This window comes from Myotis nattereri (genome assembly GCF_964212035.1).
Source record: "Myotis nattereri genome assembly, chromosome: 16".
NCBI classification, from domain to species: domain Eukaryota; kingdom Metazoa; phylum Chordata; class Mammalia; order Chiroptera; family Vespertilionidae; genus Myotis; species Myotis nattereri.
In genome coordinates, this window is record NC_138091.1 from 24,884,979 (window position 1) to 24,907,586 (window position 22,608).

Genomic DNA, 22,608 nt, shown 5'->3' on the forward strand with positions numbered 1-22,608 from the left:
GGGGCGGGCCGAGGGCCAAAGGGGCGGGGCGCGGCGCGGCGCGGGGCAGTGTGGGGCGGGGGCGGGACGGCGCCCGGCCGCGGGTCGGGCCCTGTGTCAGCAGCACAGCAGACGCTCAGGGGGACATGGCGGGCTGTGTGGCCCGGCGGGTCCTGGCCGTGGGCAGCCGCTGGTGGTCCCGGTCGCTGACCGGGGTCCGGGGGCCAAGGCCGCTGTGTGCGGCGGGTGGACCTGGGGCCTTCCTACCAGCGGCGACCACGACGCGGAGGCACCTCTCGTCCCGGTGAGGGACCGGCCGCGGGGCAGGGGCCGGGCGCCGAGGGAGCGTGTTCCCGGCCGGGAAGGAGGCCCGGAGGTCCTGCCCCCCGAGGGTGTTTGGAGTTCGACCCGGGAGAGGGTCCCGGCCGGGAGCCGACCTGCGCCGCGTGGGATGTGTGCCAGGAGCAGAGAGGGGGACGCGGTCCAGAGCCTGGGGTTGTGCGGGGCTGGCCCTGGGGGGGAACTCGTAACCCAGAGTGGATCCTGCCTCCCCGAGCGGGGATCTTCGCGAGCCGCTGTGAGCAGGCAGCCTTTTCATGAAGCCCTCGGGCTTTTGACTTCGAACTCCCGCGGAAAGATGCTCGAAGTTGAAAACAGGACTCTTGAGTCTGAGCCCCGCACGGGTCCCCGGTTGCAGTGTGACCTTGGGGAGACTGGGTCTCTGTGTGATTTGGGGAAGGGGGCTTGAGGTCATGGGTGGGGATGGTGTGAACGTTGTCATAAGCAGCTTAAATTCGGGCCAGTGAATCAAGTTGGGAGGAAACATCATGTTCACATGTCAACAATGGTAAGAATAACGGTGCTTTAAAGAGCCCCCTAGAAGAAGCACCTGTCCAGAGGGGTCGCGGGGAGAACTGACCTGTTAATGGCTGAGCTGAGACACTTACATTGGGGAGAGATGATAACTGTTTGCATTTTCAGACCCCGGTGCAAATTGATGTAAATCGGAACGAAAACTAGATTTCAAGACCACTGGGTGCAGCGTAGGGAGTACAGCAGGAAATCTAGAGAGGATGAGTAAGCCCTCCCAGGGTAGGGCGAAGACTGCCGTTTAGAGGGGGGAGATGCACATGGACGGAGAACAGATGTTGTTCGGGCTCCTGGTATTCATGAGGCTTTGAGGGGCAACACAAGCTAATCAGGCTCCCTGGGAACGTAGTTTCTAATGGAGATAAGACATGGATACAGATAACTGAAATGCAAGGTGGGAAGGACAGTTAAAGTGCTGAGGGAGGTCAGGAGGGTAGCTCAGGGAAGAAAGGGAGGCGGGGAGCACAGCTGAACAGGGTATGAAGGCAAGATGTGAAGAATGCTGAGAATGATGAGGAGGAAGTGACTGGGAGCTCAGGCCTAACCTGGACACCAAGGAGGGGCCTGTGGCCGGACCCGCAAGGAGGACAGGCAGCTCCGTGGAGTGGCGATTTGGCAGGACCCTTACCTGTTTCAGCTGGCCCCACTGACCTGACCCTTCTCTGCCGTCGTTGCCGTGGCCCCTCGGTGTCCTAGTAGCTTTTTTTTTTTCTTCTGATGGCTAAGTCCTATTACCTCCTCAGCCGCTCAGTGGCTTGTTCTGTTCCTTCCTAATCAGAAACCGACCAGAGGGCAAAGTTTTGGAGACAGTTGGTGTGTTTGAGGTGCCAAAACAGAATGGAAAATATGAGACTGGACAGGTGAGTGCTGGGCTGGGTCATCTTCCATGTTCATGGTGTGCCCTGCTTCTGAAAGGGTCAGAGCTGGCCGTAGGGCTGCATGGTACCGTTTGCTGCCTTGGTGTTTGGTACCAGACCAGAATCACAAGTGTTTAAAGGTGGGTTTCTTGTTTTCCTGGGTTTGAATGCATTTCATGTATCAGTGGGTTCTCTCTCCGAGTGAGTGTGGACAGAGATGGTTTGGACTATAGTGAGGAGAGAGCCGAATGACTGAATAGTCCTCTAACGTAGTGGGTGCTGGGAAACCAGTGGAGGGAGCTTTCAGAAAAGCAAACCTGCCTGCCTGGGTGGAGTGGCTCAGGTGGTTGAGCGTCGTCCTGTGCACCATGAGGTTCAGTTCCCGGTCAGGGCATGTTTCTGGGTTGCAGGTTCCATCCCCGGTTGGGATGCATATGGAGGGCAGCCTTTTGAGGTTTCTCACATCGATGTTTCTCTCTCTCTCTCTCTCTCTCTCTCTCTCTCTCTCTCTCTCTCTCTCCCTCTCCTCTCTCCTCTCTCTCTCTCTCTCTCTCTCTCTCTCTCTCTCTCTCTCTCTCTCCCCCTTCCCCTCCCTTCCTCTCTCTAAGCATGTCCTCTAGTGAGGATTTAAAAAAACAGAAAAGAAAGCATACCTTTGGCATTTTGTCATAATTGAGCTCTTCACAGTGCAATAAGCTCTGGGTGTGAGGTTCTTTTTCTGTATCAGCTTTGTGCTAGATCCACTAAGATGGATTTAGGCTTCTTGTAGGTAAGGATGACTTTTTGTTTATTGAACATTTGTTTTCTGTGCCTACAATGGACTGGGCATTGTGCACTGGCATTAAATCAGGAAACAATGCCTTTATGGCGTTGACAGTTTAGAAAGGAATTATGATATGCAAATGGTCAATGGCTGTGCATTGTGCTAAGTGGAGGGAGGGGGAAGGGGAAGTTAGGGAACACTTTCTAGAGGCCAACATTGTGGCCTACAGGATGAGTAGAAGTCCGCCAGGTGAAGATGGGGTAAGAATGTTCCCTAGTTGGGTAGATCACAGAGTTCAAGGAAAAGGAGTGGCCAGACCAGCCGTGGGCAAACTACGGCCCGCGGGCCGGATCCGGCCCTTTTGAAATGAATAAAACTATTGAAAAAAAAGACCGTACCCTGTTATGTAATGATGTTTACTTTGAATTTATATTAGTTCACACAAACACTCCATCCATGCTTTTGTTCCGGCCCTCCGGTCCAGTTTAAGAACCCATTGTGGCCCTCGAGTCAAAAAGTTTGCCCACCCCTGGGCCAGACCTTGTGCTGGAGTTGGCACACCTGTGTTGCTTTGTGGTCTGGGTCCCACCTGGATGGCCTTGCTGGATTACAGACTCACTGAGGCTTCTCTTTCCTCCCAGCTTTTCCTTCATAGTGTTTTTGGCTACCGTGGTGTTGTCCTATTTCCCTGGCAGGCCAGACTATATGACCGGGATGTGGCTTCTGCAGCTCCAGAAAAGTAAGTTGCCCTGCATTGTGCCTCACAGTGTTCTCAGGAGGGGGCCTGACTCATGGCAGACATAATTAGGATCCTAGGAGTGAAGATAGCATCCTCCTGGCCCTTAGAAGCAGCCCCACAATACTAATACCCATGGAGACAAAAGTGCTGAGTGCGGGGATATCTGTAATACTTTCAACAATAAAGATTTAAAAAAAGAAGAAAAAGCGCTGAGTGCCAGGGACAGTCTTAAGCCAGAGGGTCCCTTTAGAGCTCCCCAGGATACTCATTCTCAGTTTGTATTATAATTACCACAGAAGGCATTGGGAGACTAGACTTCTTGATTTCTTGACAGGCAGTTAGAATCTTTCCGTTAATCTCTTATCACCATTAGAATACATTAATAAAGAAAAGGCCTGCCCGGCCAGTGTTGCTCAGTGGTTGAGCCTTGACCTATGAACCAGGAGATCCCCGGGAGGGTATACAGGCTTGATTCCCAGTAGGGGGCATGCAGGAGGCTGCACATCAGTGATTCTTTCTCATCATTGATGTTTCTTTCCCTCTCCCTTCCTCTCTAAAATCAATAAAAATATATTTAAAAGAAAAAAAGAAAAGTCCCAATCAAAAAAACAAAAAAGAAAAGGCCCAACTTCATTCAGTGATCATAGCCCTGGGATGTAAGAAGAGTGAGGTACTTTGGGATCTAGGGACTGAAGCAGCAATTTCATTTTTTCAACATCTCTTTCTAAGAGGCAGCCAGAGAGTAGGGCAAATGATACTCCATGCCATGGTCCTCCACATTCCATTGTTTGCCCCTGACTGGGGAGTGGCGGGCTGCGTTTTGCTAAAACCTTCAGACCAGGTACCAGTCAGTTTAATTAATTAATTTATTTATTTATTTATTCGAGGGGATTTTTATTTTATTTATCTTTTATTTTTTACAACATAACCAAGTGGGATTTACTCCAGGGATACAAACTTGATACAATATTCACAAATCAATTAATGTGATACATCACATAAACAAAATGAAGGATAAAAATCACGTGATCATGTCAATAGATGCAGAAAACAAAATCTAGCACCCAGCCCTGGCCAGTGTGGCTCAATTGGTTGAACATTGTCCCGCAGGCACCAGACAGTTTAGATGAGGAGGGGCTGGAGTAGGGACCTGGGGCAGGCACTGATTCTATTTCTCTCTGGATGCTCTTCGGCTTCTCCTACCCTGTAGAGCAGAGAATCCTGCTGGCCACGGCTCTAAGGAGGTGAAAGGCAAAACTCACACTTACTATCAGGTGCTGATTGATGCCCGAGACTGTCCACATATAGTAAGTAAGCAAGAAGGCTGGACCTGGGGTTCTTCTCCATGGGAAAGGCCTGAATCCCATAGGGCACAAAGGGAGGGAGAGGACTCAGACAGCCCAGATCAGCACTGGGTCCCAAGTCCTTAGGACTGGATAGTGACTAAGAAAGTCTGACTCGCTTCTTGCCTTAGTCTCAGAGATCTCAGACAGAAGCTGTGACTTTCTTGGCTAACCATGATGACAGCCGGGCCCTCTATGCCATCCCAGGTGAGTAGAGCATTTGAATGGTGCCTGTCAGTGAGGGGTCTAGTGTGTCTCAAGGAGAGGATTCAGATGCCTTTCTGATGTCCTTTAATCTCCTGGGAGGGATTATAGATGCTGAGAACAATGGGACCAGGGTTATCCCACCCTGGGACAAGGCCAGGAATTGTATTTCTTTTCAGCCCTGTTCCTCCCCTCACCTACATGAGTTTCACTGTCTCTTTGCCTCTGTGTGCCAGGCCTGGACTATGTCAGCCATGAAGACATCCTCCCCTATACCTCCACTGATCAGGTTCCCATCCAGCATGAGCTCTTTGAAAGATTTCTTCTCTATGACCAGACAAAAGGTAAGCTCTCTCAAGAAGAGAAGCTGGAAAGGGAGGGCCCTTTCTTCAAAAACAGTATCATAGAAGTAATTTCAGAGCTCTGTTTCCACAGCCTTGTTCAGCCTCCCATTAGACATGTCAGGTGGATGGCTGTCATCTCCTCCAGATTTGGAAACTCAGGTGATGAGAAAGGACTCAAGATTGCTAGTTAGGTCCAGCCGGCATGGCTCAGTGGTTGAGTGTCAACCTGTGAACCAGGAGGTCACGGTTCGATTCCTGGTCAGGGCACATGCCTTGATTGTGTGCTCGATCCCCAATGTGGGGCATGCAGGAGGCAGCCTATCAATGATTCTCATCATTGATGTTTCTCTCTCTCCCTCTCCCTGCCTCTCTGAAATAAATAATAATAATATTAATAATATTTACACTGAGTGGCCAGATTATTATGACCACCTGATGTTTGTAGGCAAATTAGCTATAATTTCGTGCTGAAGTTGCTTGAGGGCCAGACCATTATAAATAGGGAAGCAGGTTGTTTACCATGACAGTAGAAGTGATTTTTTTCGGAAGATAGGGTAAACAGCGCGATTTAATAGCCTTTGAACATGGGATATATGTATGTGTCTCACACACACACACACACACACACTCACACACTCACTGAGTGGCCAGATTATTATGACCACCTGACGTTTGTAGGCAAATTAGCTGTACACTGCATCGTATGGGATATGGAAGCCGAAGGCCTGTTCGAACACCTTTGCTGTCTGCAGTTACCAAGATAAAACATCTTCAATTCGCACAGGAACACAAGGATTGGACAGTCGAGCATTGGAAAAAAGTCATGCGGTCTGATGGATCGTTTCCAGTTGCATCATGCAGATGGCAGAGTGAGAATTTGGCGGAAACAGCATGAAAGCATGCACCCCACATGCATGAGTACAACCCTTCAAGCTGGTGGGGGCAATGTTACGGTTTGGGGCATGTTTTCCTGGCACAATTTGGGCCCTTTAATTCGTGTGGAACAACATCTGAATAGCACAACATACCTAAGTATCGTTGCTGATCAAGTTCATCCTATCATGTTGATGGCGTATCCCAATGGAGATGGCTTCTTCCAACAAGACAATGCGCCATGCCACGGTGCTCGTATTGTGCAGGAGTGGTTTCAAGAACATGAGGGAGACTTTACCTTGCTTAGGTGGCCCCCACAATCACCAGATCTCAATCCAATTGAGCATTTGTGGGACGAAGTTAAAAGAGCCATCAGGCAGCTGATTCCACAACCATCAAATCTCACAGAACTGGACAGTGCTATTCATCAGGCATGGTGTCAGATTCCTCACATCACCTTTCAACATCTCGTGGAGTCAATGACAAGAAGAATTGCCACAGTATTGAAGGCAAAAGGTGGCCCAACAAAGTACTGATGGGGTGGTCATAATAATCTGGTCACTCACCTTCAAATATATCCCACGTTCAAAGGCTGTTAAATCGCGTTGTCTACCCATATCTTCCGGAAAATATCACTTCTGCCGTGGTAAACAAACTGCTTCCCTATTTATAATGGTCTGGCCCTCTAGCAACTTCAGCACGAAATTATAGCTAATTTGCCTACAAATGTCAGGTGGTCATAATAATCTGGCCACTGAGTGTGTGTGTGTGTAGCAATCCTTTAAATATTTATGTGTGTGTGTATTTATTTATTTATTTATGTAAAGGATTGCTAGTTAGTGGCAGAGCAAAGTCTGAAAACCAGGGCTCTTAATTCCCAGTCCAGTTCTCTTCCCACGATGCTACATACCTCCTCGGGGCCTCTTGGAAGCAGCGCGGTGCTTTCTTCCAGCCCGTGCTTTGCTTCAGTTTGGGTGTCTTGTGTATCTGAGCCACCACCAGGAAGGGTTTTCTAGGAGGGAGAGTTGGAAAGTGGGTATAATGCCCTGGATCCTGGCCTGGACTAACCAGTCATTCTCTTGCCCCAGCACCCCCTTTTGTGGCCCGGGAGACACTAAGGGCCTGGCAAGAGAAGAATCACCCCTGGCTGGAGCTCTCCGATGTCCATCGGGAAACAACTGAGAACATCCGTGTCACTGTCATCCCCTTCTACATGGGCATGAGGGTATGTGCCCGGCGTGGGCCCCTTCCCCCAGGGCTAGGTCCCCAGATTCTGTATGGTCTTCCCAATGTGACTGCTGGAGCAGGTTCCAAATTTCAACCATGTGCTAGTGCTTCTGCTTCCTAGTCCTCCATTGCGTGGGGTTGAGCAGCCTCTTGACAAGGGCTGACACCAAGACCAAGAGCAGGGAAACCTTTGGGTCCCAGGAGAGCCCTCTAGGCTGACTCCTCTCTTCTGACTCAAAGGGAGCTGTGTTTGAAGAACATACACATACTTGTCTAAATTGTAGGCTGATCTTCATACTTCTTATGCATTAGTTAAACATTTATTGAGCTATTTCTTGCCTGGCTGTAAGCTAGGTCCCGGGGATACAGATAAAAATGAAACATTGTCCCTGCCTTCCAGAGTTTGTGATAGTGAGGGATGTCAATATACACCACACCAAGTATTGTAATAAGGTTGGGCTATGGTAGGGCTGAAGAGGCGGGCAGTGGCCTGGGCCAGCAGTGAGGGTTAGGGAGCAGCAATTGTCAGGGAGGGTGGTCCAGAAAAAGGGACGAGTCCTGTGGCCGATAGGATAAGAAGGAGGAAGGCCAGCACCAAGCCAGTGCTCAGTGGTTGAGCATCGACCTATGCCCCAGGAGGTCACAGTTTGATTTCTGGTGAGGGCATGTGCTCGCGTTTTGAGCTCGATCCCCAGTAGGAGGTGTGCAGGAGGCAACTGATCAATGATTCTCTCTCATTGATGTTTCTATCTCTCCCTCTCTCTCCCTCTCCCTGAAATCAATAAAAACATTTTTTTTTTTAAAAAGGAGGAAGGCTAGGGATAGACCAAGGGAAGGCTGCCCCCCACAGTGGGCTTGTTGGCCATAGTTCAGTCATCATCATCCACAGATATTCGCAGCATTATCTGTCTCTGCAACCTTCCTGGAATACATCTATTCCATTGGAGAGATGTTGAGTGGAACAGACTTGGTCCTGCCCTCTCTTCTGGGACTTAAATTCTTTGTGTTTTTTTCCCCAGGAAGCCCAGAATTCCCACGTCTACTGGGTGAGTGTCTCCCTCGAGGAGGAGGAGCTCAGGAGGGGTGCATGGTGGGGCAGGTTGGGAGGTGGGGGAGTTTACCTCTGGGGAGCAGGGGCCTGTGCAATGCAGGTGTCAGCCTTTTTTGCCTTTTGGTCTCAGAATTCTGGGCACACTAGCCCAAAGTTTACTTTCTCAGATGTGAACTCTCTCTCACTCCCACAGTGGCGCTACTGTATTCGCTTGGAGAACCTTGACAGTGACGTGGTACAGCTCCGGGAGCGACACTGGAGGATATTCAGTCTCTCTGGCACCTTGGAGACAGTGCGAGGCCGAGGGGTGGTGGGCAGGGTGAGCATCATCATTCATTGGGCCAGTAATGCCCAATTCCTGGTCCTGCACAGCAGGCTTGGGGGCTTAGTGTGTGGTTAGGGACAGAGGCTCTGGGTGTGAATGCATTGGTGAGAAATCTTACAACAACCCTGTGAGATAGGTTTCTTACAACCCATTTCACAGACGAAGAGAATGAGACTGTGAAGTTTAATAACTAGCCCATGGTCCCATAGCTAGCGGTGCAGGGCCTGGATTGGAATCCAAGCGATCTAACATCAAAGCTGATGTAGCCGTGGCTGGTGTGGCTTAGTTGAGCATCATCCTGTGCACCAGAGTCACATGTTCGGTTCCTGGTCAGGGCACATATCTAGTAGTGGGTTTGATCCCCAGTTGGGGCGTATACGGGAGGCAACCGATTGATGCTTCTCTCTCACATCGATGTCTTTCTCTCCCTTCCTCTTTCTAGAATCAGTGAAAATCATATCCTTGAGTGAGGGTTAAAGAGAAAAGCTGGTGTAGAGTTTTTTGTAGCTAGCACAGTGCCTTTTTAAAAATCTGAATTTGAACGCCCTTGGATGGGGCATGCTCCCACTACTCTTGTTGTCCTCCCTTTACCTTTCACATGCTTGCATCTTCTGCTGATCCTTGAGGAGATCTGATTTTGCAATTCCTGTACTACCCCACCATTTCCTAAGAAATAAAGTCACAAGAAGTGGCAGGGGTCTCATTGAGCAAGCATTTATCCAACTTAGCAGGGACTTGGGGAAGCAGGGTGGGATAGAGAGTAAGAATAGGGCTTTGGAGTTAGTCTGGTTTCAAATGCCAGCTGTGTTCTTTACTCACCACATAACTTGGGTAAGTTATTTAACCAAAATCTCAGTTTCTTACTCTGAAATGGGGATTACACCTTTTCCTTACGAGTACTTGGAGACTTGAGTCAGCAAAGGTCTGCAGAGCACCGCCATGGTGCCTTGCACTTAGGCACTCAGCAGAGGGACACTGGAAGGGTATTTACAGAGTAGGCCCTGTGCCTAGCATCTTTGCCTGGTGCCCTCGGACATTTAGTCTATGATGATCTTTCCCAGAGGCAGAATAAGAGGCCCAGGTCCATGGCTGTGCAGTGGAGGAAGCACTGGCAGGCAGTCATTGTGGGAGGCATGAGGAGGCATCCAGTCCTGATGAACTGGCATAGCATCTGGCCCCAGGGTACAGGGAACTTGTCTGGCCTGACCTATTTTGCCTGAACCCTAACAGGAACCGGTGTTATCCAAGGAGCAGCCTGCATTCCAGTACAGCAGCCACGTCTCCCTGCAAGCTTCCAGTGGGCATATGTGGTAAGTGAGGGTGTGCTGGGGCAGGGGTAGGGGCAGGGGCAGTTTAATTCCACAGACACAAGCTGCAGGTCAGAAAAGTGGGGGCTCATAGCTTTTCAATTAATTCTGGGCCAAGTTTAGTCCTGAGATGGAGCCTTGCCTGCTGTCCATTGTCGTGGGACTTGTCTGATGGTTTAGGACCGTTTTCCAGCTCCCTGTGGCTTTGCAGAGTGAGGACTTCAGCCAGAGAGGCCTGGTGCTCTGATGGTGCCGTGTTGCCTACGTAGTTGACTCCCCTCCCTCCCCTCTCGGTATTTCACTCCTTAACCTGAAAGTGTAATTGGATTTTTAAAAATACGTATTTTTATTGATTTCAGAGAGGAAGGCGAGGGAGAGAGAATCATTGATCGGTTGTCTCCTGCATGCCCCCTACTGGGGATAAGGCCCGCAACCTGGGCATGTGCCCTTGACCAGAATCGAACCTGGGACCCTTCAGTCCACAGGCCGACGCTCTATCCACCGAGCCAAACCAGCTAGGGCTGTAATTGGGGTTTTTATGCAGTGTGCATCTAAGGGCCAGAATCAGGACAGCTGTATTTTTTCTTTTCATGTAGGGGCAGGAAGGACTATGGCTCTCTCGACCAGTGTTAGGCTGGCATGAGCCAGGCAGAGGAGAGCCCAGCCTGTCCTCTGCCTTGCTTCTGGAGCTGAGGACATAGGGCTATCCAGATCCTCAAGAGGGCTTCAGCCCTCACTCCCTCTAAACCAGCTTCTCTGACCCACAGGGGGACATTCCGCTTTGAGAGGCCGGATGGCTCCCACTTTGATGTCCGGATCCCTCCCTTCTCCCTGGAAAGCAATAAAGATGAGAAGACACCACCCTCAGGCCTTCACTGGTAGGCCAGCTGAGGCCCTGAATGGGCAGGCTCAGTCCTTGAACAGCTCTCATCCCACAATTGCTGCAGAACTCTCTCCATCAGTGGGCCACAGTGGGTCTCTTAATTGGTTGCGCCATTTGAATGTGGGGTTCTTTCTTTGGTGGGTGGGCTGTAACTTTTCTCCCGAAGACCCATGTAGGACTCCTCCAAGGCTGGCCTCCCCTGTGAGCCCCGCCTACACTATGTTCCAGTAGCCCTTTCCACCAGGAACTCGGTCCAGCTGCCACAGGCTCGGAGGAGTTTCCTAGTTGGTCACACAAGTTGTTTGGAATGTGAGGTTTGGTCAATAAACCAGTGCACACTTGGCCATCGCCATTTCTGCCCCCAAGGTCTCAGGCTCCCTTTTTGACCCAGTGACAGCCCTTGATTGCTTCCTTTTCTACTAGGGTATGTATGCTTCCCTCTTGAGGCTTGGGGTTGGCTAGACATCTCCCAGGATCACTATGCCTCTCAGTGGGGTGGGGGCTGGGCTGGACTAGTTCTCTTCTTTACCTTCTGCCAAGTGCAGAGTAGGAGGCCAATATCAGGGTCAGAGGAGGGCCTGGCTCGTAGTGCTGGCCAACCATTGGCATCTCTGGCCTCATTGGGCCTGGGAGAGAAATGAGGCAAGCCAACCAGGTTTCCTGGAGCAGTGGGCCTGCCAGCCTTGAGCACAGATCTGTCAAGCTTCCAGACTACAAATGCAGAAATTCAGCCGAGGAGCTTTAGGTACGGGTGGTGACTAAGCCAAGCTACATTGTGAGATTTTCACACATCTCCAAGAGCCAGAGATGAGACATGCTGCATTTTGCCCTGATTCTTAGGGTTCCAGCTTCCCCACTACCATAGTGATTGCTAAAGCAGTCGTTTTATTCTTGAATTAATATTAAATCTCAGTTCTGGCCCTTATTAGTGATGTCCTTAATCCTCCACCAGGGGGAGTCTGTGTTGCAGGACAACTGAGTGCAGTTGGACTTTAGGGAGAACGTGAGGTCAGGTGGTGAACACAAATACAAGAACAACATCCATAGCAGCGAGCTGACCGAGCTGTACTCACTGTAAGCATGGCTCTGTGCCACTGCAGTGTAACAATTTTATTAGAAATTAGTGTTTGTTTCCATCACCTGTGCAGAACAACAAAGAATTGTAGTTGTATGATACAGAAGAAGTTCCCTCATGCCAGGACCTGTGCCATCCATTAGGCAGACCCTGGTCAGATAACAAACTGAATAAAACCCAATATTCATTCATGTCCTTAACAGCAGGCTTCCAGTTTTTGGAGAAACTGATGAGAAGGTTTGACCTTCATCCACACTTTTTGTTTACATTTCCCCTGGGCTGCTCAGAGTTGAAAAATTCATACATATAGTGTTTTCTGAATGGGGCTAGGAAATGCAAAATTCTCCAAGGCCTTACACCACACAGTCTGATTTAAAAAGCTAAGATTACTTAATTGAGCTTAGTTTTTCTTAACAAGGAAATATTTTCAATCAGGGAAAAGTGTCTAGAGTTCCAGGAAGAAAGACTAGTCACTGAGCAGAGAATCTGAATGTCAAAGCAGTAAAGAGGTTACAGGAGCTGTGAAGGTCAAAGGACAATCATTAAAATACTTCAGTGGGGACCTGGGACTTTGAGTATTAAAGGGCATCAGGAGGACAGTGGAGGAAGTAGGCCAGTGGCCTCAGAATTATTTTCAGGCCAGTAGGCTCTGAAAAAGCCAAAGCCGGAATCTGGCCAAAGAAGTGGATTTGTCTTTATCTTATTACTTCACTGAGGGCTGGAAGAACTGTTTATAGCTGATCACGAGGGTGCCTCACCTGAAAGTCTTCATACATTGTGACAAGTGTAAAATACCTGATTAGAATCACATTTCCCTGCCCCATCATGTCATTTCAGGTCCTTGTTGAGTGTCTATTAACCCTGGCCTGGCATTTGCCCAGAGACTCTGTGGAATCAGCCTTGAACAGCCACTTAAGGGCTTATTGTAAGAGTATTTGAGAGCTGAACTTGATAACTTATGTCCCTTCCTGAATGAGTGGGTACTGCTAAGTGGCTATGCTGCTTTGTTATTTGTTAGGCTGGCTGAACATTCCTTCCTGATGGCATTCCTTTGGAAAAGAATTCAGATAAGAGCCTCCCAAGGGCCAAGCCAAACAGAATGAAAACCAAAGCCCTGAAGAGGAACTCGCATCCTTGCCTAAGAGCTGGTGTGTGGCATCTCCATGGCTAAGTTACCCAACAAGAAAGAAAGGAAGAAACCTTTTAAGGGGCTTAGGCTGCTCACATTACCCTGTGTTAGAGACTCACGCTGGGAAGAACCCCCATCCCCAACCAGGACACAAAACCAATTGCATTAATTGGGGGGTGAGGAGGGCAGTGTACGGCCAAGCACATGCCATTTCTGCACAGGGCTGCAGAGAATGCAGGACTGTCCAGCGGTCATGGGCTCCACAGCCTTCCTGCTGTGGCTCATGCTCCTGGCCCCTAAAATGGTTTTAGCTTTATAGTAAGGACATCATTCCTTGGAGCTGACAGCAAGAGAATCAAAAAGAGCAATCATGTTAGCCCCAAGGAGTCAGTTATGTGACTCTAAGACGTTGGGGCAAAGTGTCCTTTCTCACAGGGGCGTTACTAGGACCACAGGTCCCATCTTACACATCCTTTCTCAGCACTGTCTGGGCAGGCTGTTTGGCCAGCTTGGCAAAGCCAAAACTGGTCAGTGTTTTGCTGCTTCTATTTCCTCCCTCAGATTGATTCTGCGGGAAGAGGGGATTAGGGTCAGAAAAAGACAACATAGGTCAGGAAAGAATACAAATCTCCTGAACAAAAGAACAAAGTGCTTTAAAGAAATAGATCCCAAAGGCATCGAGACAGGTCCAGGGTCTTAGCATCCTGGAGGGGTAGCAGGAATACCCAGTCCCCTCATTATTAGACCTATAACTATTCATTTCCTAGATTATTTAAAAAAGACACCTCATCAAGCCTGTGCTTAAACATCTTAAGAGAAAAGGAGCCCCACCTTCCAAAAAACTGGGCCTCCACAGCACCAGCAGCACCTTCTCCACAGAATGATCCCCCTTCTCATGGGCCTCAGCTAAGCAAAGGGGCGTTCAGCAAAGGGCCAAGGAGATGCTCTTAGCAGGACGTGGGCACATTAATCCACTCAGCCCGGGGGCAGAAGCAGCTCCCTGTCAGACAGGAAGGGAGCTGCTGAGCAAAGGGGCCAGGACTCAGTCATCTGGAAGTGCTCAGGGAGCAGGGCAAAGGAATGTGGTCCCTCCCCTACTCAGGCCCTCTGACCTCGCAGGCAGGGCCTATCATGCCTCTGGGTGCTGGAGCAGAAGCCCAGCCAGCAGCAGCGTGGGGTGGCCAATGGGGCAGGGTTCCACAGGAGGGGAGACAGGGTGTCCCATGCCCTGACTCCCTGAGGGTTTTGTCAGTCGCGATGGGCAGACTGGTGGCCGAGCTGGCGGTCATCGTACGTGCTGTAGCGTTTGACATGGATGCGACGGACACGGTCCCGGAGTTCAAAGGTCTCCTCATCTTCACTGGGGGAAGCCTGGCTATGGCTACGGCTTGTAGCCTCCAACAAGGAGTTGTCAGGGACTCGCGGGGTCTCGTAGAGTAAGACGTTGAGTGTCTCCTCATAGATTCGGGCCTCTGGAAATTCCACCTAGGGTGAGGGTGACAAGAGGACTGACTGAACAAGATTTCATCCCAAAGAGGGAGCAGCATGTCAGGGCCCCTGACCCTGTGCTGGCTCCTAAGGCCTCCTGACCTCTCTGAGGAGACAGCTGGCTTTCTGTTTCATGAGGCCGAGGCAGGTCTCCCACGGAAGGCGGTGTGAGGTGTACCCTATGCACAAAAGAATGCAGAAGACTAGCACCATCCATGTCCTCCCGGGTCCCAGACCAATGGACTAGTATGTGCAGAGGTTCGGGCCTTGGCTTTGAGGTTAGCCTAGGTACAAATACAGCTCAAGTACTTAAGAGCTGTGGGGCCTTGGGCTTCACCTTGCTACACCTGAATTTCCACCTGTATAAAATCATGGTTAATATCTACCTTGGAGAGCTGTGAACATTAATTGAAAGATGGCTAGGCATTCATTCAAGGCTCCTGAATTCTAGACTAACTTGTGTCATCTTGAGCTTCTGTTCCCTCATCTGCCAAATGGGGAGATGGCTCTAGTCTTGCCTCTCGCAGATGTGGTATGTGAGTCAAAAAGTTCATGGAAGAGAAAGCACTCAGGAAAGTAACAGGTGCTGTTGCCACTCCCACGATGTAACCAACCCTCCCAGAGACTGCCCCCTGAATCTCACCCCATTGCAATCTGCACATGGGAGCTCCCAGCCCAAACAATGACAGGAGGAAGCAGGGCCACCTCCTTGAGCTGTCCTTCTCTGACCCTCTAACCGCCCAGCTGTAGGCATTTTAGTAGCCTGGGGTCAGAAGGTAATACGTGAGCGTGGCTGCTTTGAGCCCTTCACATGCACATGACTCCCCCAGAGCAGCTGCCCTTCCACACCAGCAAGGCCTGGCCGTCTCCGGAACATACACTGCTGGGCAGCTACTCTCCGGGGAGGACACCGACCCTCACAGGGTGGGAGAGCGGGGTTAGCTGAGCTTATGATAACTGTCACCTAACACATCCTTCACACATGCCTGGCACTCTGTTACTGCAGAGGCTAAGCTGACTGAGCAGGAAACCCAAGTACCAGAGGCCAGAGAAGAGATCTCAACAGTTATTTCCACTATACTGCACTGCCTCTCTTAAGAATTGTCTCATTTTCATAATAACTCTTAAATTTGCACTATCATTCCCCTGTTTGCAAATGAGGAAACTGAGGCTCAAATGGTTTAGATGGCTTATCTAAAGTCAGAAAATTGGTAAATTGTGGCGCCAGAATTCAAACCTGAACTGGGCCAACTCCAAAGACCCGGTCCTTCCCAGCAGCCCCTTCCCAACTGACCAGAACAAACAGTTTCATGCCATTCCCAAGCCCCCTTATATTATTTTTTATCCTTGCCTATCACCATCACAGAGAGCAAAATGGATGCCCCTTTCACTCCCTGGTGTGTGTCCTGCCCCACCCATGCAGAGGGAAGCCCCCTACCTTGGTCTGCTTCTTCTCTGTAGCATACACAATGGAGGTACAGCACACCTCTGCCAGCTTGCGACCCTGGCCATAGAATGACCAGCAGCAGATCTCATCACCGATGACGTCCTTGATGAAGAGCACACGACCGTTGAAGCGCAGGGAGAGCTTGTCAAACAGCTCAATGTTTTTCAGTAGGTGGTCGTCGGAGTTGCTGAAAAACCCAGAGGGGCCAGCAGGCCTGGAAATGAGGTTCCGCACAGGGAGGACACTAGCTGGGCTCTCCCGCCCCTCCCCCAGCATGCTGAAATGAGGAAAAGTCAAGATGCCAGAGGGCACAGGAAGAGAAGCGTCACGGGCACCATCTGGGTTTGGGGGCCTGCGCAGAAAAGCAGTGGAGTTGGTTTTAAGTTAAAGCAGAGAGAACTGAGGGAGGGAGGTCTCCTCTCATTAGGCCTGGAAAGGAGGAGGCTTGCTGCTATCTTAGCAGGATTCTTCCCTTGCTGTGAGGGTGATGCTGGCAACAAAGAGTCACTGGGAAGATTTGGGACTGACTCTGAGCCTGCAGTCTCCTACAGTCTAACTGACCTGTTGGGGGGGAGGGGGAGAGTGCGGGGAGGGCAAGGGGGAAACTGGCCTGGGACAAAGGTTGGCTTAGGAGGAGTCCCAGCCCACTGGTTTCCCAGTGTCCCTCCTCCCCCCCACATAGGATAATGCTGGGAAAACACCTGGCATGCAGCCTGACATGACAGATGTTAAAAGGGTGTTACATGCTCAGTCTCGTCCATTCCAGCCAGGGCTCTGCACCAAGTTCCAAATGCCTCTGCCCTGATCTCCCTTCTACTCTCTGTCCTTCCCTCCTCAGACCCAGACCTGTGCCAACCATGCCAGGAGTGCAGGTGGCTTTCCTTGGTCTGCTGCCAAACTTCCACTCTGACTGCTTGTCTCTTTTAGCTGCTTCTGCAGCCCTTCCTCAAGGCCCTCCCCTCCACCCCACCCGCCACCGATGCCCGCCTTACCTGGTGTAGGAGTACTTGTTGTTGCTCCTGTTGTACAGCAGCTTCACCACCGGCTGTGAGGGAGGAGAGTGTGAGGGCTGGGCCAAGTCCCGGAATCCCCTGCCTGAGCCCTCAAGTCCCTCTGAGATCCCAGTACCTTGGTGGAAGATTCGATGAGCCTCTCCTCCTCCTTCAGGGAGGTGATGATGGGGATGTTGCACACAGGCTGGTAGGAGTCCTTCTTGTCCTGGGTGACACAGTGAGAAGCCTCTTTGAGGTCTGTTTGCCAGGCTTTAGCCAGGCTTTCCCCAGGAGCTGTCAAAGCCCCTCTGCCATGGCCAGCCCTGCTTGCTGAGGCATCAGACCGATTAGGAGCCCCTGGTAATAGAAACTGCCCGCTGGCAAGCAGACTCCCATTTCTAGAAAAGCTAAAATGCAGGTATCTAGGCTATAAACTAGCAGCAGGGCCTAGTCATATGGCTTCAGTGCACCACCTTACAAAACTGACAGGCTGCCCACTTGCTTGGCCTGGGCAACACTTGGTATGTATGTATGTATGTATGTATGTGTGTGTGTGTGTATATGTATGTATGTGTGTGTGTATATATACACACACATATATTTTTTTTTAAATATTTTGATTTTTTACAGAGAGGAAGGGAGAGGGATAGAGTTAGAAACATCGATGAGAGAGTAACATCGATCAGCCCCCAACTGGGGATGTGCCCGCAACCAAGGTACATGCCCTTGACCGGAATCGAACCCGGGACCTTTCAGTCTGCAGGCTAACGCTCTATCCACTGAGCCAACCAGTCAGGGCAACACCTGGTATATTTAACTAGGTTTGGACTCGTCAACCATACCTGCCACACAGCCTTCCAGGAACTGGACTCTTATGTCCCTGAAGGAGGGGGCCAACTCCCAACCATGTCAAGCAGCCCCAACTCTGCGCCGTACCTGCAGGGCACTCTGGCACATGTTCACCAGGCCCTGAATGAGGTAATATTTCGCTTCAGCCATCAATTCCTTGATTTCTTGACGGTTCTGAGGGAGGGTGATGGTGTCATCACGGAGGTAATTCAAAATGGTGCCGAAGTGCTTTCCACATCGGTCTATGAGGATCCAGCCTAGGGATTCAAATGGGCCCCAGAGGGTGACTGTTTGCCTCCAGGAACCTCAGAAGCAGTCAGTAGCAAAGGCCACCTGACAGCCTGGTGACCGGTGGCAGAGAGCCCACAGCATAGGGTAACAGAAAACCTCAAGCTCTTCAGGCCATTGTTGCTCTCACTCCTCCCCCTGAAACCAAGAACTGGCACATACTGTAGGAGAGACAGGCCCCCAGGCTCTGTGGAGGCCGGCAGAGGTCGAAGCACAGGAACGCTCAGGCCCACCTCCTGACAGCACAGAAACCACCAGCCCTGTTTGCCTCTGCCCACTGCCCCGCCACTATGGTGATGCTGCTTATGAGAATCTAGTCCTATGTGAAGAGAAAAACAAAGTATGGATAGCCTCGCTGGGAAATGGGTGCGTTGCCATACAATAATCTATGTGCAATGCCAAATAGAATTCTGAAGCTTGATTAAGGATGCCAGGTGGAGTCCTGTACTAGGTGAACTGGAAAAGTGAACCTAGAGTCTATATATGCCAGGCTTAAGCCCTGCCCTGAAGTCACACCCCCAGGAACGCCTCCTTCCCTTCCCACCTAGCCCAGCAAGCCCTGATACCTCACCTTCCTTGTCAGTCAGCACCTCCATGCGCCCGCTGAACATGGCCTTGAGCATGGTGTCATGCCGGGTTAGTGCCCGCACCGTGGTGTAGTACAGCGAGCCGCCCACATTGAGCTGGACGTATTTGTTGCCCAGGCTTCCTCCCTTGAAGCCGCTTAGCTTGGGCTTGGCCCCTGAGGCTGGGCACAAGCAGGTATCCCCCGACATCTCCCGCTTCAGGTAGATCACCACACGGCAACAGGTGGGCTTGGAAGGTTCCGCCGTGGTGAAGGGTCACGAGTGGGTGGCCAATGGAGGTGAGAGCCTCATACTCTCAAGGCTGTGAGCAGGAGATGGGAGAGAAGAGAAGAGTCAGCAAGGGACAAAGGGAGAAACACTGACCATCCAGTCATTCTCTCCTTGACAAGTCAAGACTCCCTGGCAGAGATGACGGCCCTGGGCAATGGTAAGAAAGATGCTCCTGCTGTTCTTTATGTACCAGGAACCACATCCCAGAGCCCAGAGCTGGTCACGTCACCAGCCTCCCCGAGACTCAGCTCTGGGCGGCAAGGAGGACAAGCAAGCCCTTGGAGCCAGTCAGGAACAGACTGGGCAGAAGTCCTTACCCTGGGGATCTGCCAATCAGAGCCCAGTTATTTTCTTCTCAAGATTCCCAGGATTCAGGACTTCCAGTCAAACCCACTGGGAATTCAGCCTGCTTAGGAGTTTCCAGGAGCCTGAGGGACAGGGTGCACTTCCTTTGAAAGATTCCAGACTCAGGAGCAGCCTGCACCAGTGCTTGTTTTGAGTAACACCCGGAGTCTGGCTTCAGGAAGGCAAGTAGAAGCAGCTCAGGAGAGCATGAAGCGAGTCGGGCTGGAGGGTCCCAGCCACTGTTCCTGGCAGAGGTGGCCCTGGCTCCAGCAGGCGCTTCCTGACCTTCCCGTTTCTTGGCACCAGCCCTATCCTAAGTTCCTGAAATTGTCACCATTTTTCAGGATTGAACAACTACAGGATGGCTATTTTTGCTTCTTTTCCTGAGGGGCCCAGCCCTATCTCTTCCTCAGTTCCCTTCCAACAAGAATGGGAAGAAAGGGCTAGAAAAGACCAGATGATAAATCTCAAATCAATTAAGTGATTTGGAAATTGAAAGTAAAGCTAGGTCACTTCTTTTGATTTAGATTTTATGTGTTTTGGTTTTCTAAAGAATCCATACACTGAAGAAAAACATAATAGAAAACATTCATTGCATTAAATGTTCCAGGCATTTAATATTTATTAACTCACTGAATTCATTCAGCAATAAAACAATATTGAGTTCCTATTAGGTTAAGCAGTAGGGATAGAGAGATGAGAAAATGTCATCCCTGCCTTCGAGGAGTTCAAAGCATCATAATGTTAACAAGAATAAATATGATAAGAGTTAGCATTTACTAGTACTTCCCCCTGCTACGTGCCAGGCACCGGAGATACAGAAGAACAAGGCATGGCCACATGGAGCCTGCATTCTAGTTGGTGGATACAGAAAACAAGAAAACAAACAAGCAGGTAATTCCAGAAGTGAGAAATGCAATAAAGATAAAACAGTATTTTTTAATACATATTTTTTATTGATTTCAGAGAGAAAGGGAGAGGGGGAGAGAGAGAGAAACATCAATGATGAGAAAGAATCATTGATTGGCTGCCTCCTGCAGGCCCCTAATGGGGATCAAGTCCACAACCCGGCATGTGCCCTTGACTGGAATCGAACCCGGGAAACTTCAGTTCGCAGGCCGATGCTCTATCCACTGAGCTAAACCAGCTAGGGCTAAAACAGTATTAAGAAAGTGACTAGGGAGATGCACTAATCTAGATAGGGGACCAGGGAAAGCCTGTTTGGGAAGGTGACATTCCAGCTGAGGTCTGAGAGGATATTCCAGACGAATGGAAACGTAAATGCCAAAACGTCAGGTAGACACACGTTTTAGGAACAGAGTTAAGGCCACAATGGCCGGTGCATAGAAAGAAAGGAAGACCAGACCATATTAAAGAGTTCTGATTCTTTACGAATTGCAATGGGAATCGATTGGAGAGTTTTAAGCAGGGGACTGATATGATCTATTTACATTTGGGAATGTAAAGACTTCCAGACAAACCTACTCTGAGTCCAGCCAGCCTAGGAGTTTCCCGGAGTCTGAGGGACAGGATACACTTCCTTTATAAAGGATCCAGGCTCTGGCTGCTGTGCAGAGAATATATTGTAAGGGTTCAAGAGATCCAGTGGGAAGACCAGAGGAAGCAGTAGTCTGGGCAAGAGAAGGATGGTGAAGGCGTGGACTACAGTGGTGAAAACGGAAACAGGAAAAAGAGTGGAATTACTTCATTTAATCATCAAACATTCAGCAGTTTACAGCTGCACATCATCTCTTGTAAGTGCAACCCAGAAACAGTGCACTGGTTTTCCCAAGTTTACTGCTCCATTCCCCAAACTTAGCACAATGCCATTCACACTTTAAAGCACTGACTATATGTTGGTCTGTTGCACTGAAATCGTCCCTGATAATTTAGGTAGGTCCCTGGGAAGGACTGCCCAGGAAGGGCCGGAGCAGGTGCTGTGAGGTACTGAATTCCTCTGACGGCTTGTCCAGGTGACTCTCATTTGCTTCAAGGACACAAAGAACCCTCCCCTGAAGACCGCCCGATCAATAAGTAACACTAGTATGGGATCACCTTACCTTCCTCAGCCCACCCCAAAGGAACAAAACCACCCCTTAACAGGTTTCAACCAGTTCTGGTGTGTTTTGTGTCTAGCATCCATTTCCCCAGGATCGAAGAAAACACACACTTATCCTGCCAAAGCAAAGGAACTCAAAGGCTAGGTTGTGGCCAACAGAGAAAGACAAACCCAAAGTTAATCTATTCTTTTCCTACAAAGCAATCGCTAGGAGCCCCTGGGTGGCGTCAGCTCAGATTCTGTCCCTACCAATGGGTTCCAGGAATTCTCTGGCAGGTAACGCCCAGAAAGTAATTCCTGTGAGAATGAAGTTTCCACTGGAAGCTCAGTGCTCTTCCTTCCGGACTTTGTGTGCGGGTATCTGGGGGTGCCTGAGGCTGGGGGCGCATCCGTCACACCCAGCGAAGCTAAGGGGCGCCCGAGCAGAATCAGGGGCAAACCACCTCGGCGGTGGGAGGAGAGAGGGGTCCTAAAGGAAGAACACTCAGCAATTAGTTACACACGGGCAAGCGGGACGTGCGGAGAGACGGCGGGTCTAGCAGAAATCCTAAGTGTGAAAATCGTAGGCTTCATCCAAAGGGTCTGGAGAAATTAAACAAGACCCAAACTCTGTGGCCAGTGTGGAGTCTTTCCCAGCTCGTACCCCGCTTACTACCGAGAAACAGAGACCCGGACACAGAGACACAGACAGACACCCACCCCACCCCACCCATCTCCCCTACGCTGGCCCACGCCTTTTCCCCAGGACCAGGTGGGGCTCTTCGCTCCAGCGCGAGGCCCGTCCATCCCTTCCCCTCGCCTAGGGTATCGGCAGACCCGATTCTTACCGTCCCCAGCGGCGCCTCTCCTGTCAGGTGGGTTGCAGGCCGACACCGTAGCCCCTAGGATGTGGCCGCCCTTCAAACAGCAATCCCGGGCTGTGAAATCACATCCTCCGACTGCACACTCCCTCCCGAGCTGCCGCCCAGCGGGGCGGGCCCAGGAGCCTGAGACTGTAAGTCCCGGCATGCCCAGCATCCAATCAGGGGAGAGGGAAGAGCCCCTAGCAGCGGTTCTCAACCTGTGGGTCGCAACCATCAGAAAACACATATAGCATATCAGATATTTACATTACGACTTATAACAGTAGCAACATTACAGTTATGAAGTAACAACGAAAATAATTTTATGGTTGGGGAGTCACCACAACACGAGGACCTGTATTAAAAGGTCGGGGCATTAGGAAGGTTGAGAACCACTGCGAGAATATTCCCTGGAGAGTCCACAACTACTTCCGGAAGACTTTCTGGTGCAAAGGCCTCTGGATCTTGTAGG

General features: G+C 50.4%; 2 protein-coding genes across 3 annotated transcripts; one reads left to right on the plus strand and one right to left on the minus strand.

The window, feature by feature from the left end:
- The first annotated feature begins 43 nt into the window (after positions 1–43).
- Positions 44–11,117, plus strand: POLDIP2 (DNA polymerase delta interacting protein 2). Its single transcript, XM_081110123.1, has 11 exons — positions 44–283; positions 1,628–1,709; positions 3,111–3,208; positions 4,419–4,515; positions 4,683–4,758; positions 4,992–5,099; positions 7,061–7,197; positions 8,219–8,245; positions 8,444–8,569; positions 9,806–9,885; positions 10,650–11,117. The coding sequence occupies exons 1-11, from the start codon at positions 126–128 to the stop codon at positions 10,762–10,764; spliced, it is 1,104 nt and encodes a 367-aa protein (XP_080966249.1). The 5' UTR covers positions 44–125; the 3' UTR covers positions 10,765–11,117.
- Positions 11,118–11,805: 688 nt separating this feature from the next.
- Positions 11,806–22,574, minus strand: TNFAIP1 (TNF alpha induced protein 1). 2 transcript variants are annotated; one of them, XM_081110125.1, is made up of 7 exons: positions 22,122–22,574; positions 18,605–18,921; positions 17,833–18,002; positions 17,033–17,122; positions 16,897–16,949; positions 15,896–16,091; positions 11,806–14,454 (listed from the first exon to the last, which is right to left on the minus strand). In XM_081110125.1, exons 2-7 carry the CDS (start codon positions 18,807–18,809, stop codon positions 14,218–14,220), a joined length of 951 nt encoding a protein of 316 aa, XP_080966251.1. In that variant the 5' UTR covers positions 18,810–18,921; positions 22,122–22,574; the 3' UTR covers positions 11,806–14,217. The 2 variants fall into 2 exon arrangements, with proteins under 2 accessions (XP_080966251.1, XP_080966250.1); XM_081110124.1 differs by having other exon boundaries at positions 15,896–16,118; positions 22,122–22,252.
- Between the last annotated feature and the right edge of the window lie 34 nt (positions 22,575–22,608).

Bases quoted from the DNA above. Each gene is read 5' to 3' on its own strand.
- TNFAIP1 (XM_081110124.1), bottom strand. From the start codon at position 18,809: ATGTCGGGGGATACCTGCTTGTGCCCAGCCTCAGGGGCCAAGCCCAAG. The intron at 18,003-18,604 runs GTGAGGTATCAG...TTGAATCCCTAG, and splicing joins GGTGCTGACTGACAAGGAAG to GCTGGATCCTCATAGACCGA. The intron at 17,123-17,832 runs GTACGGCGCAGA...TGTGTCACCCAG, and splicing joins TGTGCCAGAGTGCCCTGCAG to GACAAGAAGGACTCCTACCA.
- POLDIP2 (XM_081110123.1), top strand. From the start codon at position 126: ATGGCGGGCTGTGTGGCCCGGCGGGTCCTGGCCGTGGGCAGCCGCTGG. The intron at 8,570-9,805 runs GTGAGCATCATC...GAACCCTAACAG, and splicing joins GCCGAGGGGTGGTGGGCAGG to GAACCGGTGTTATCCAAGGA. The intron at 9,886-10,649 runs GTAAGTGAGGGT...TCTGACCCACAG, and splicing joins GCTTCCAGTGGGCATATGTG to GGGGACATTCCGCTTTGAGA.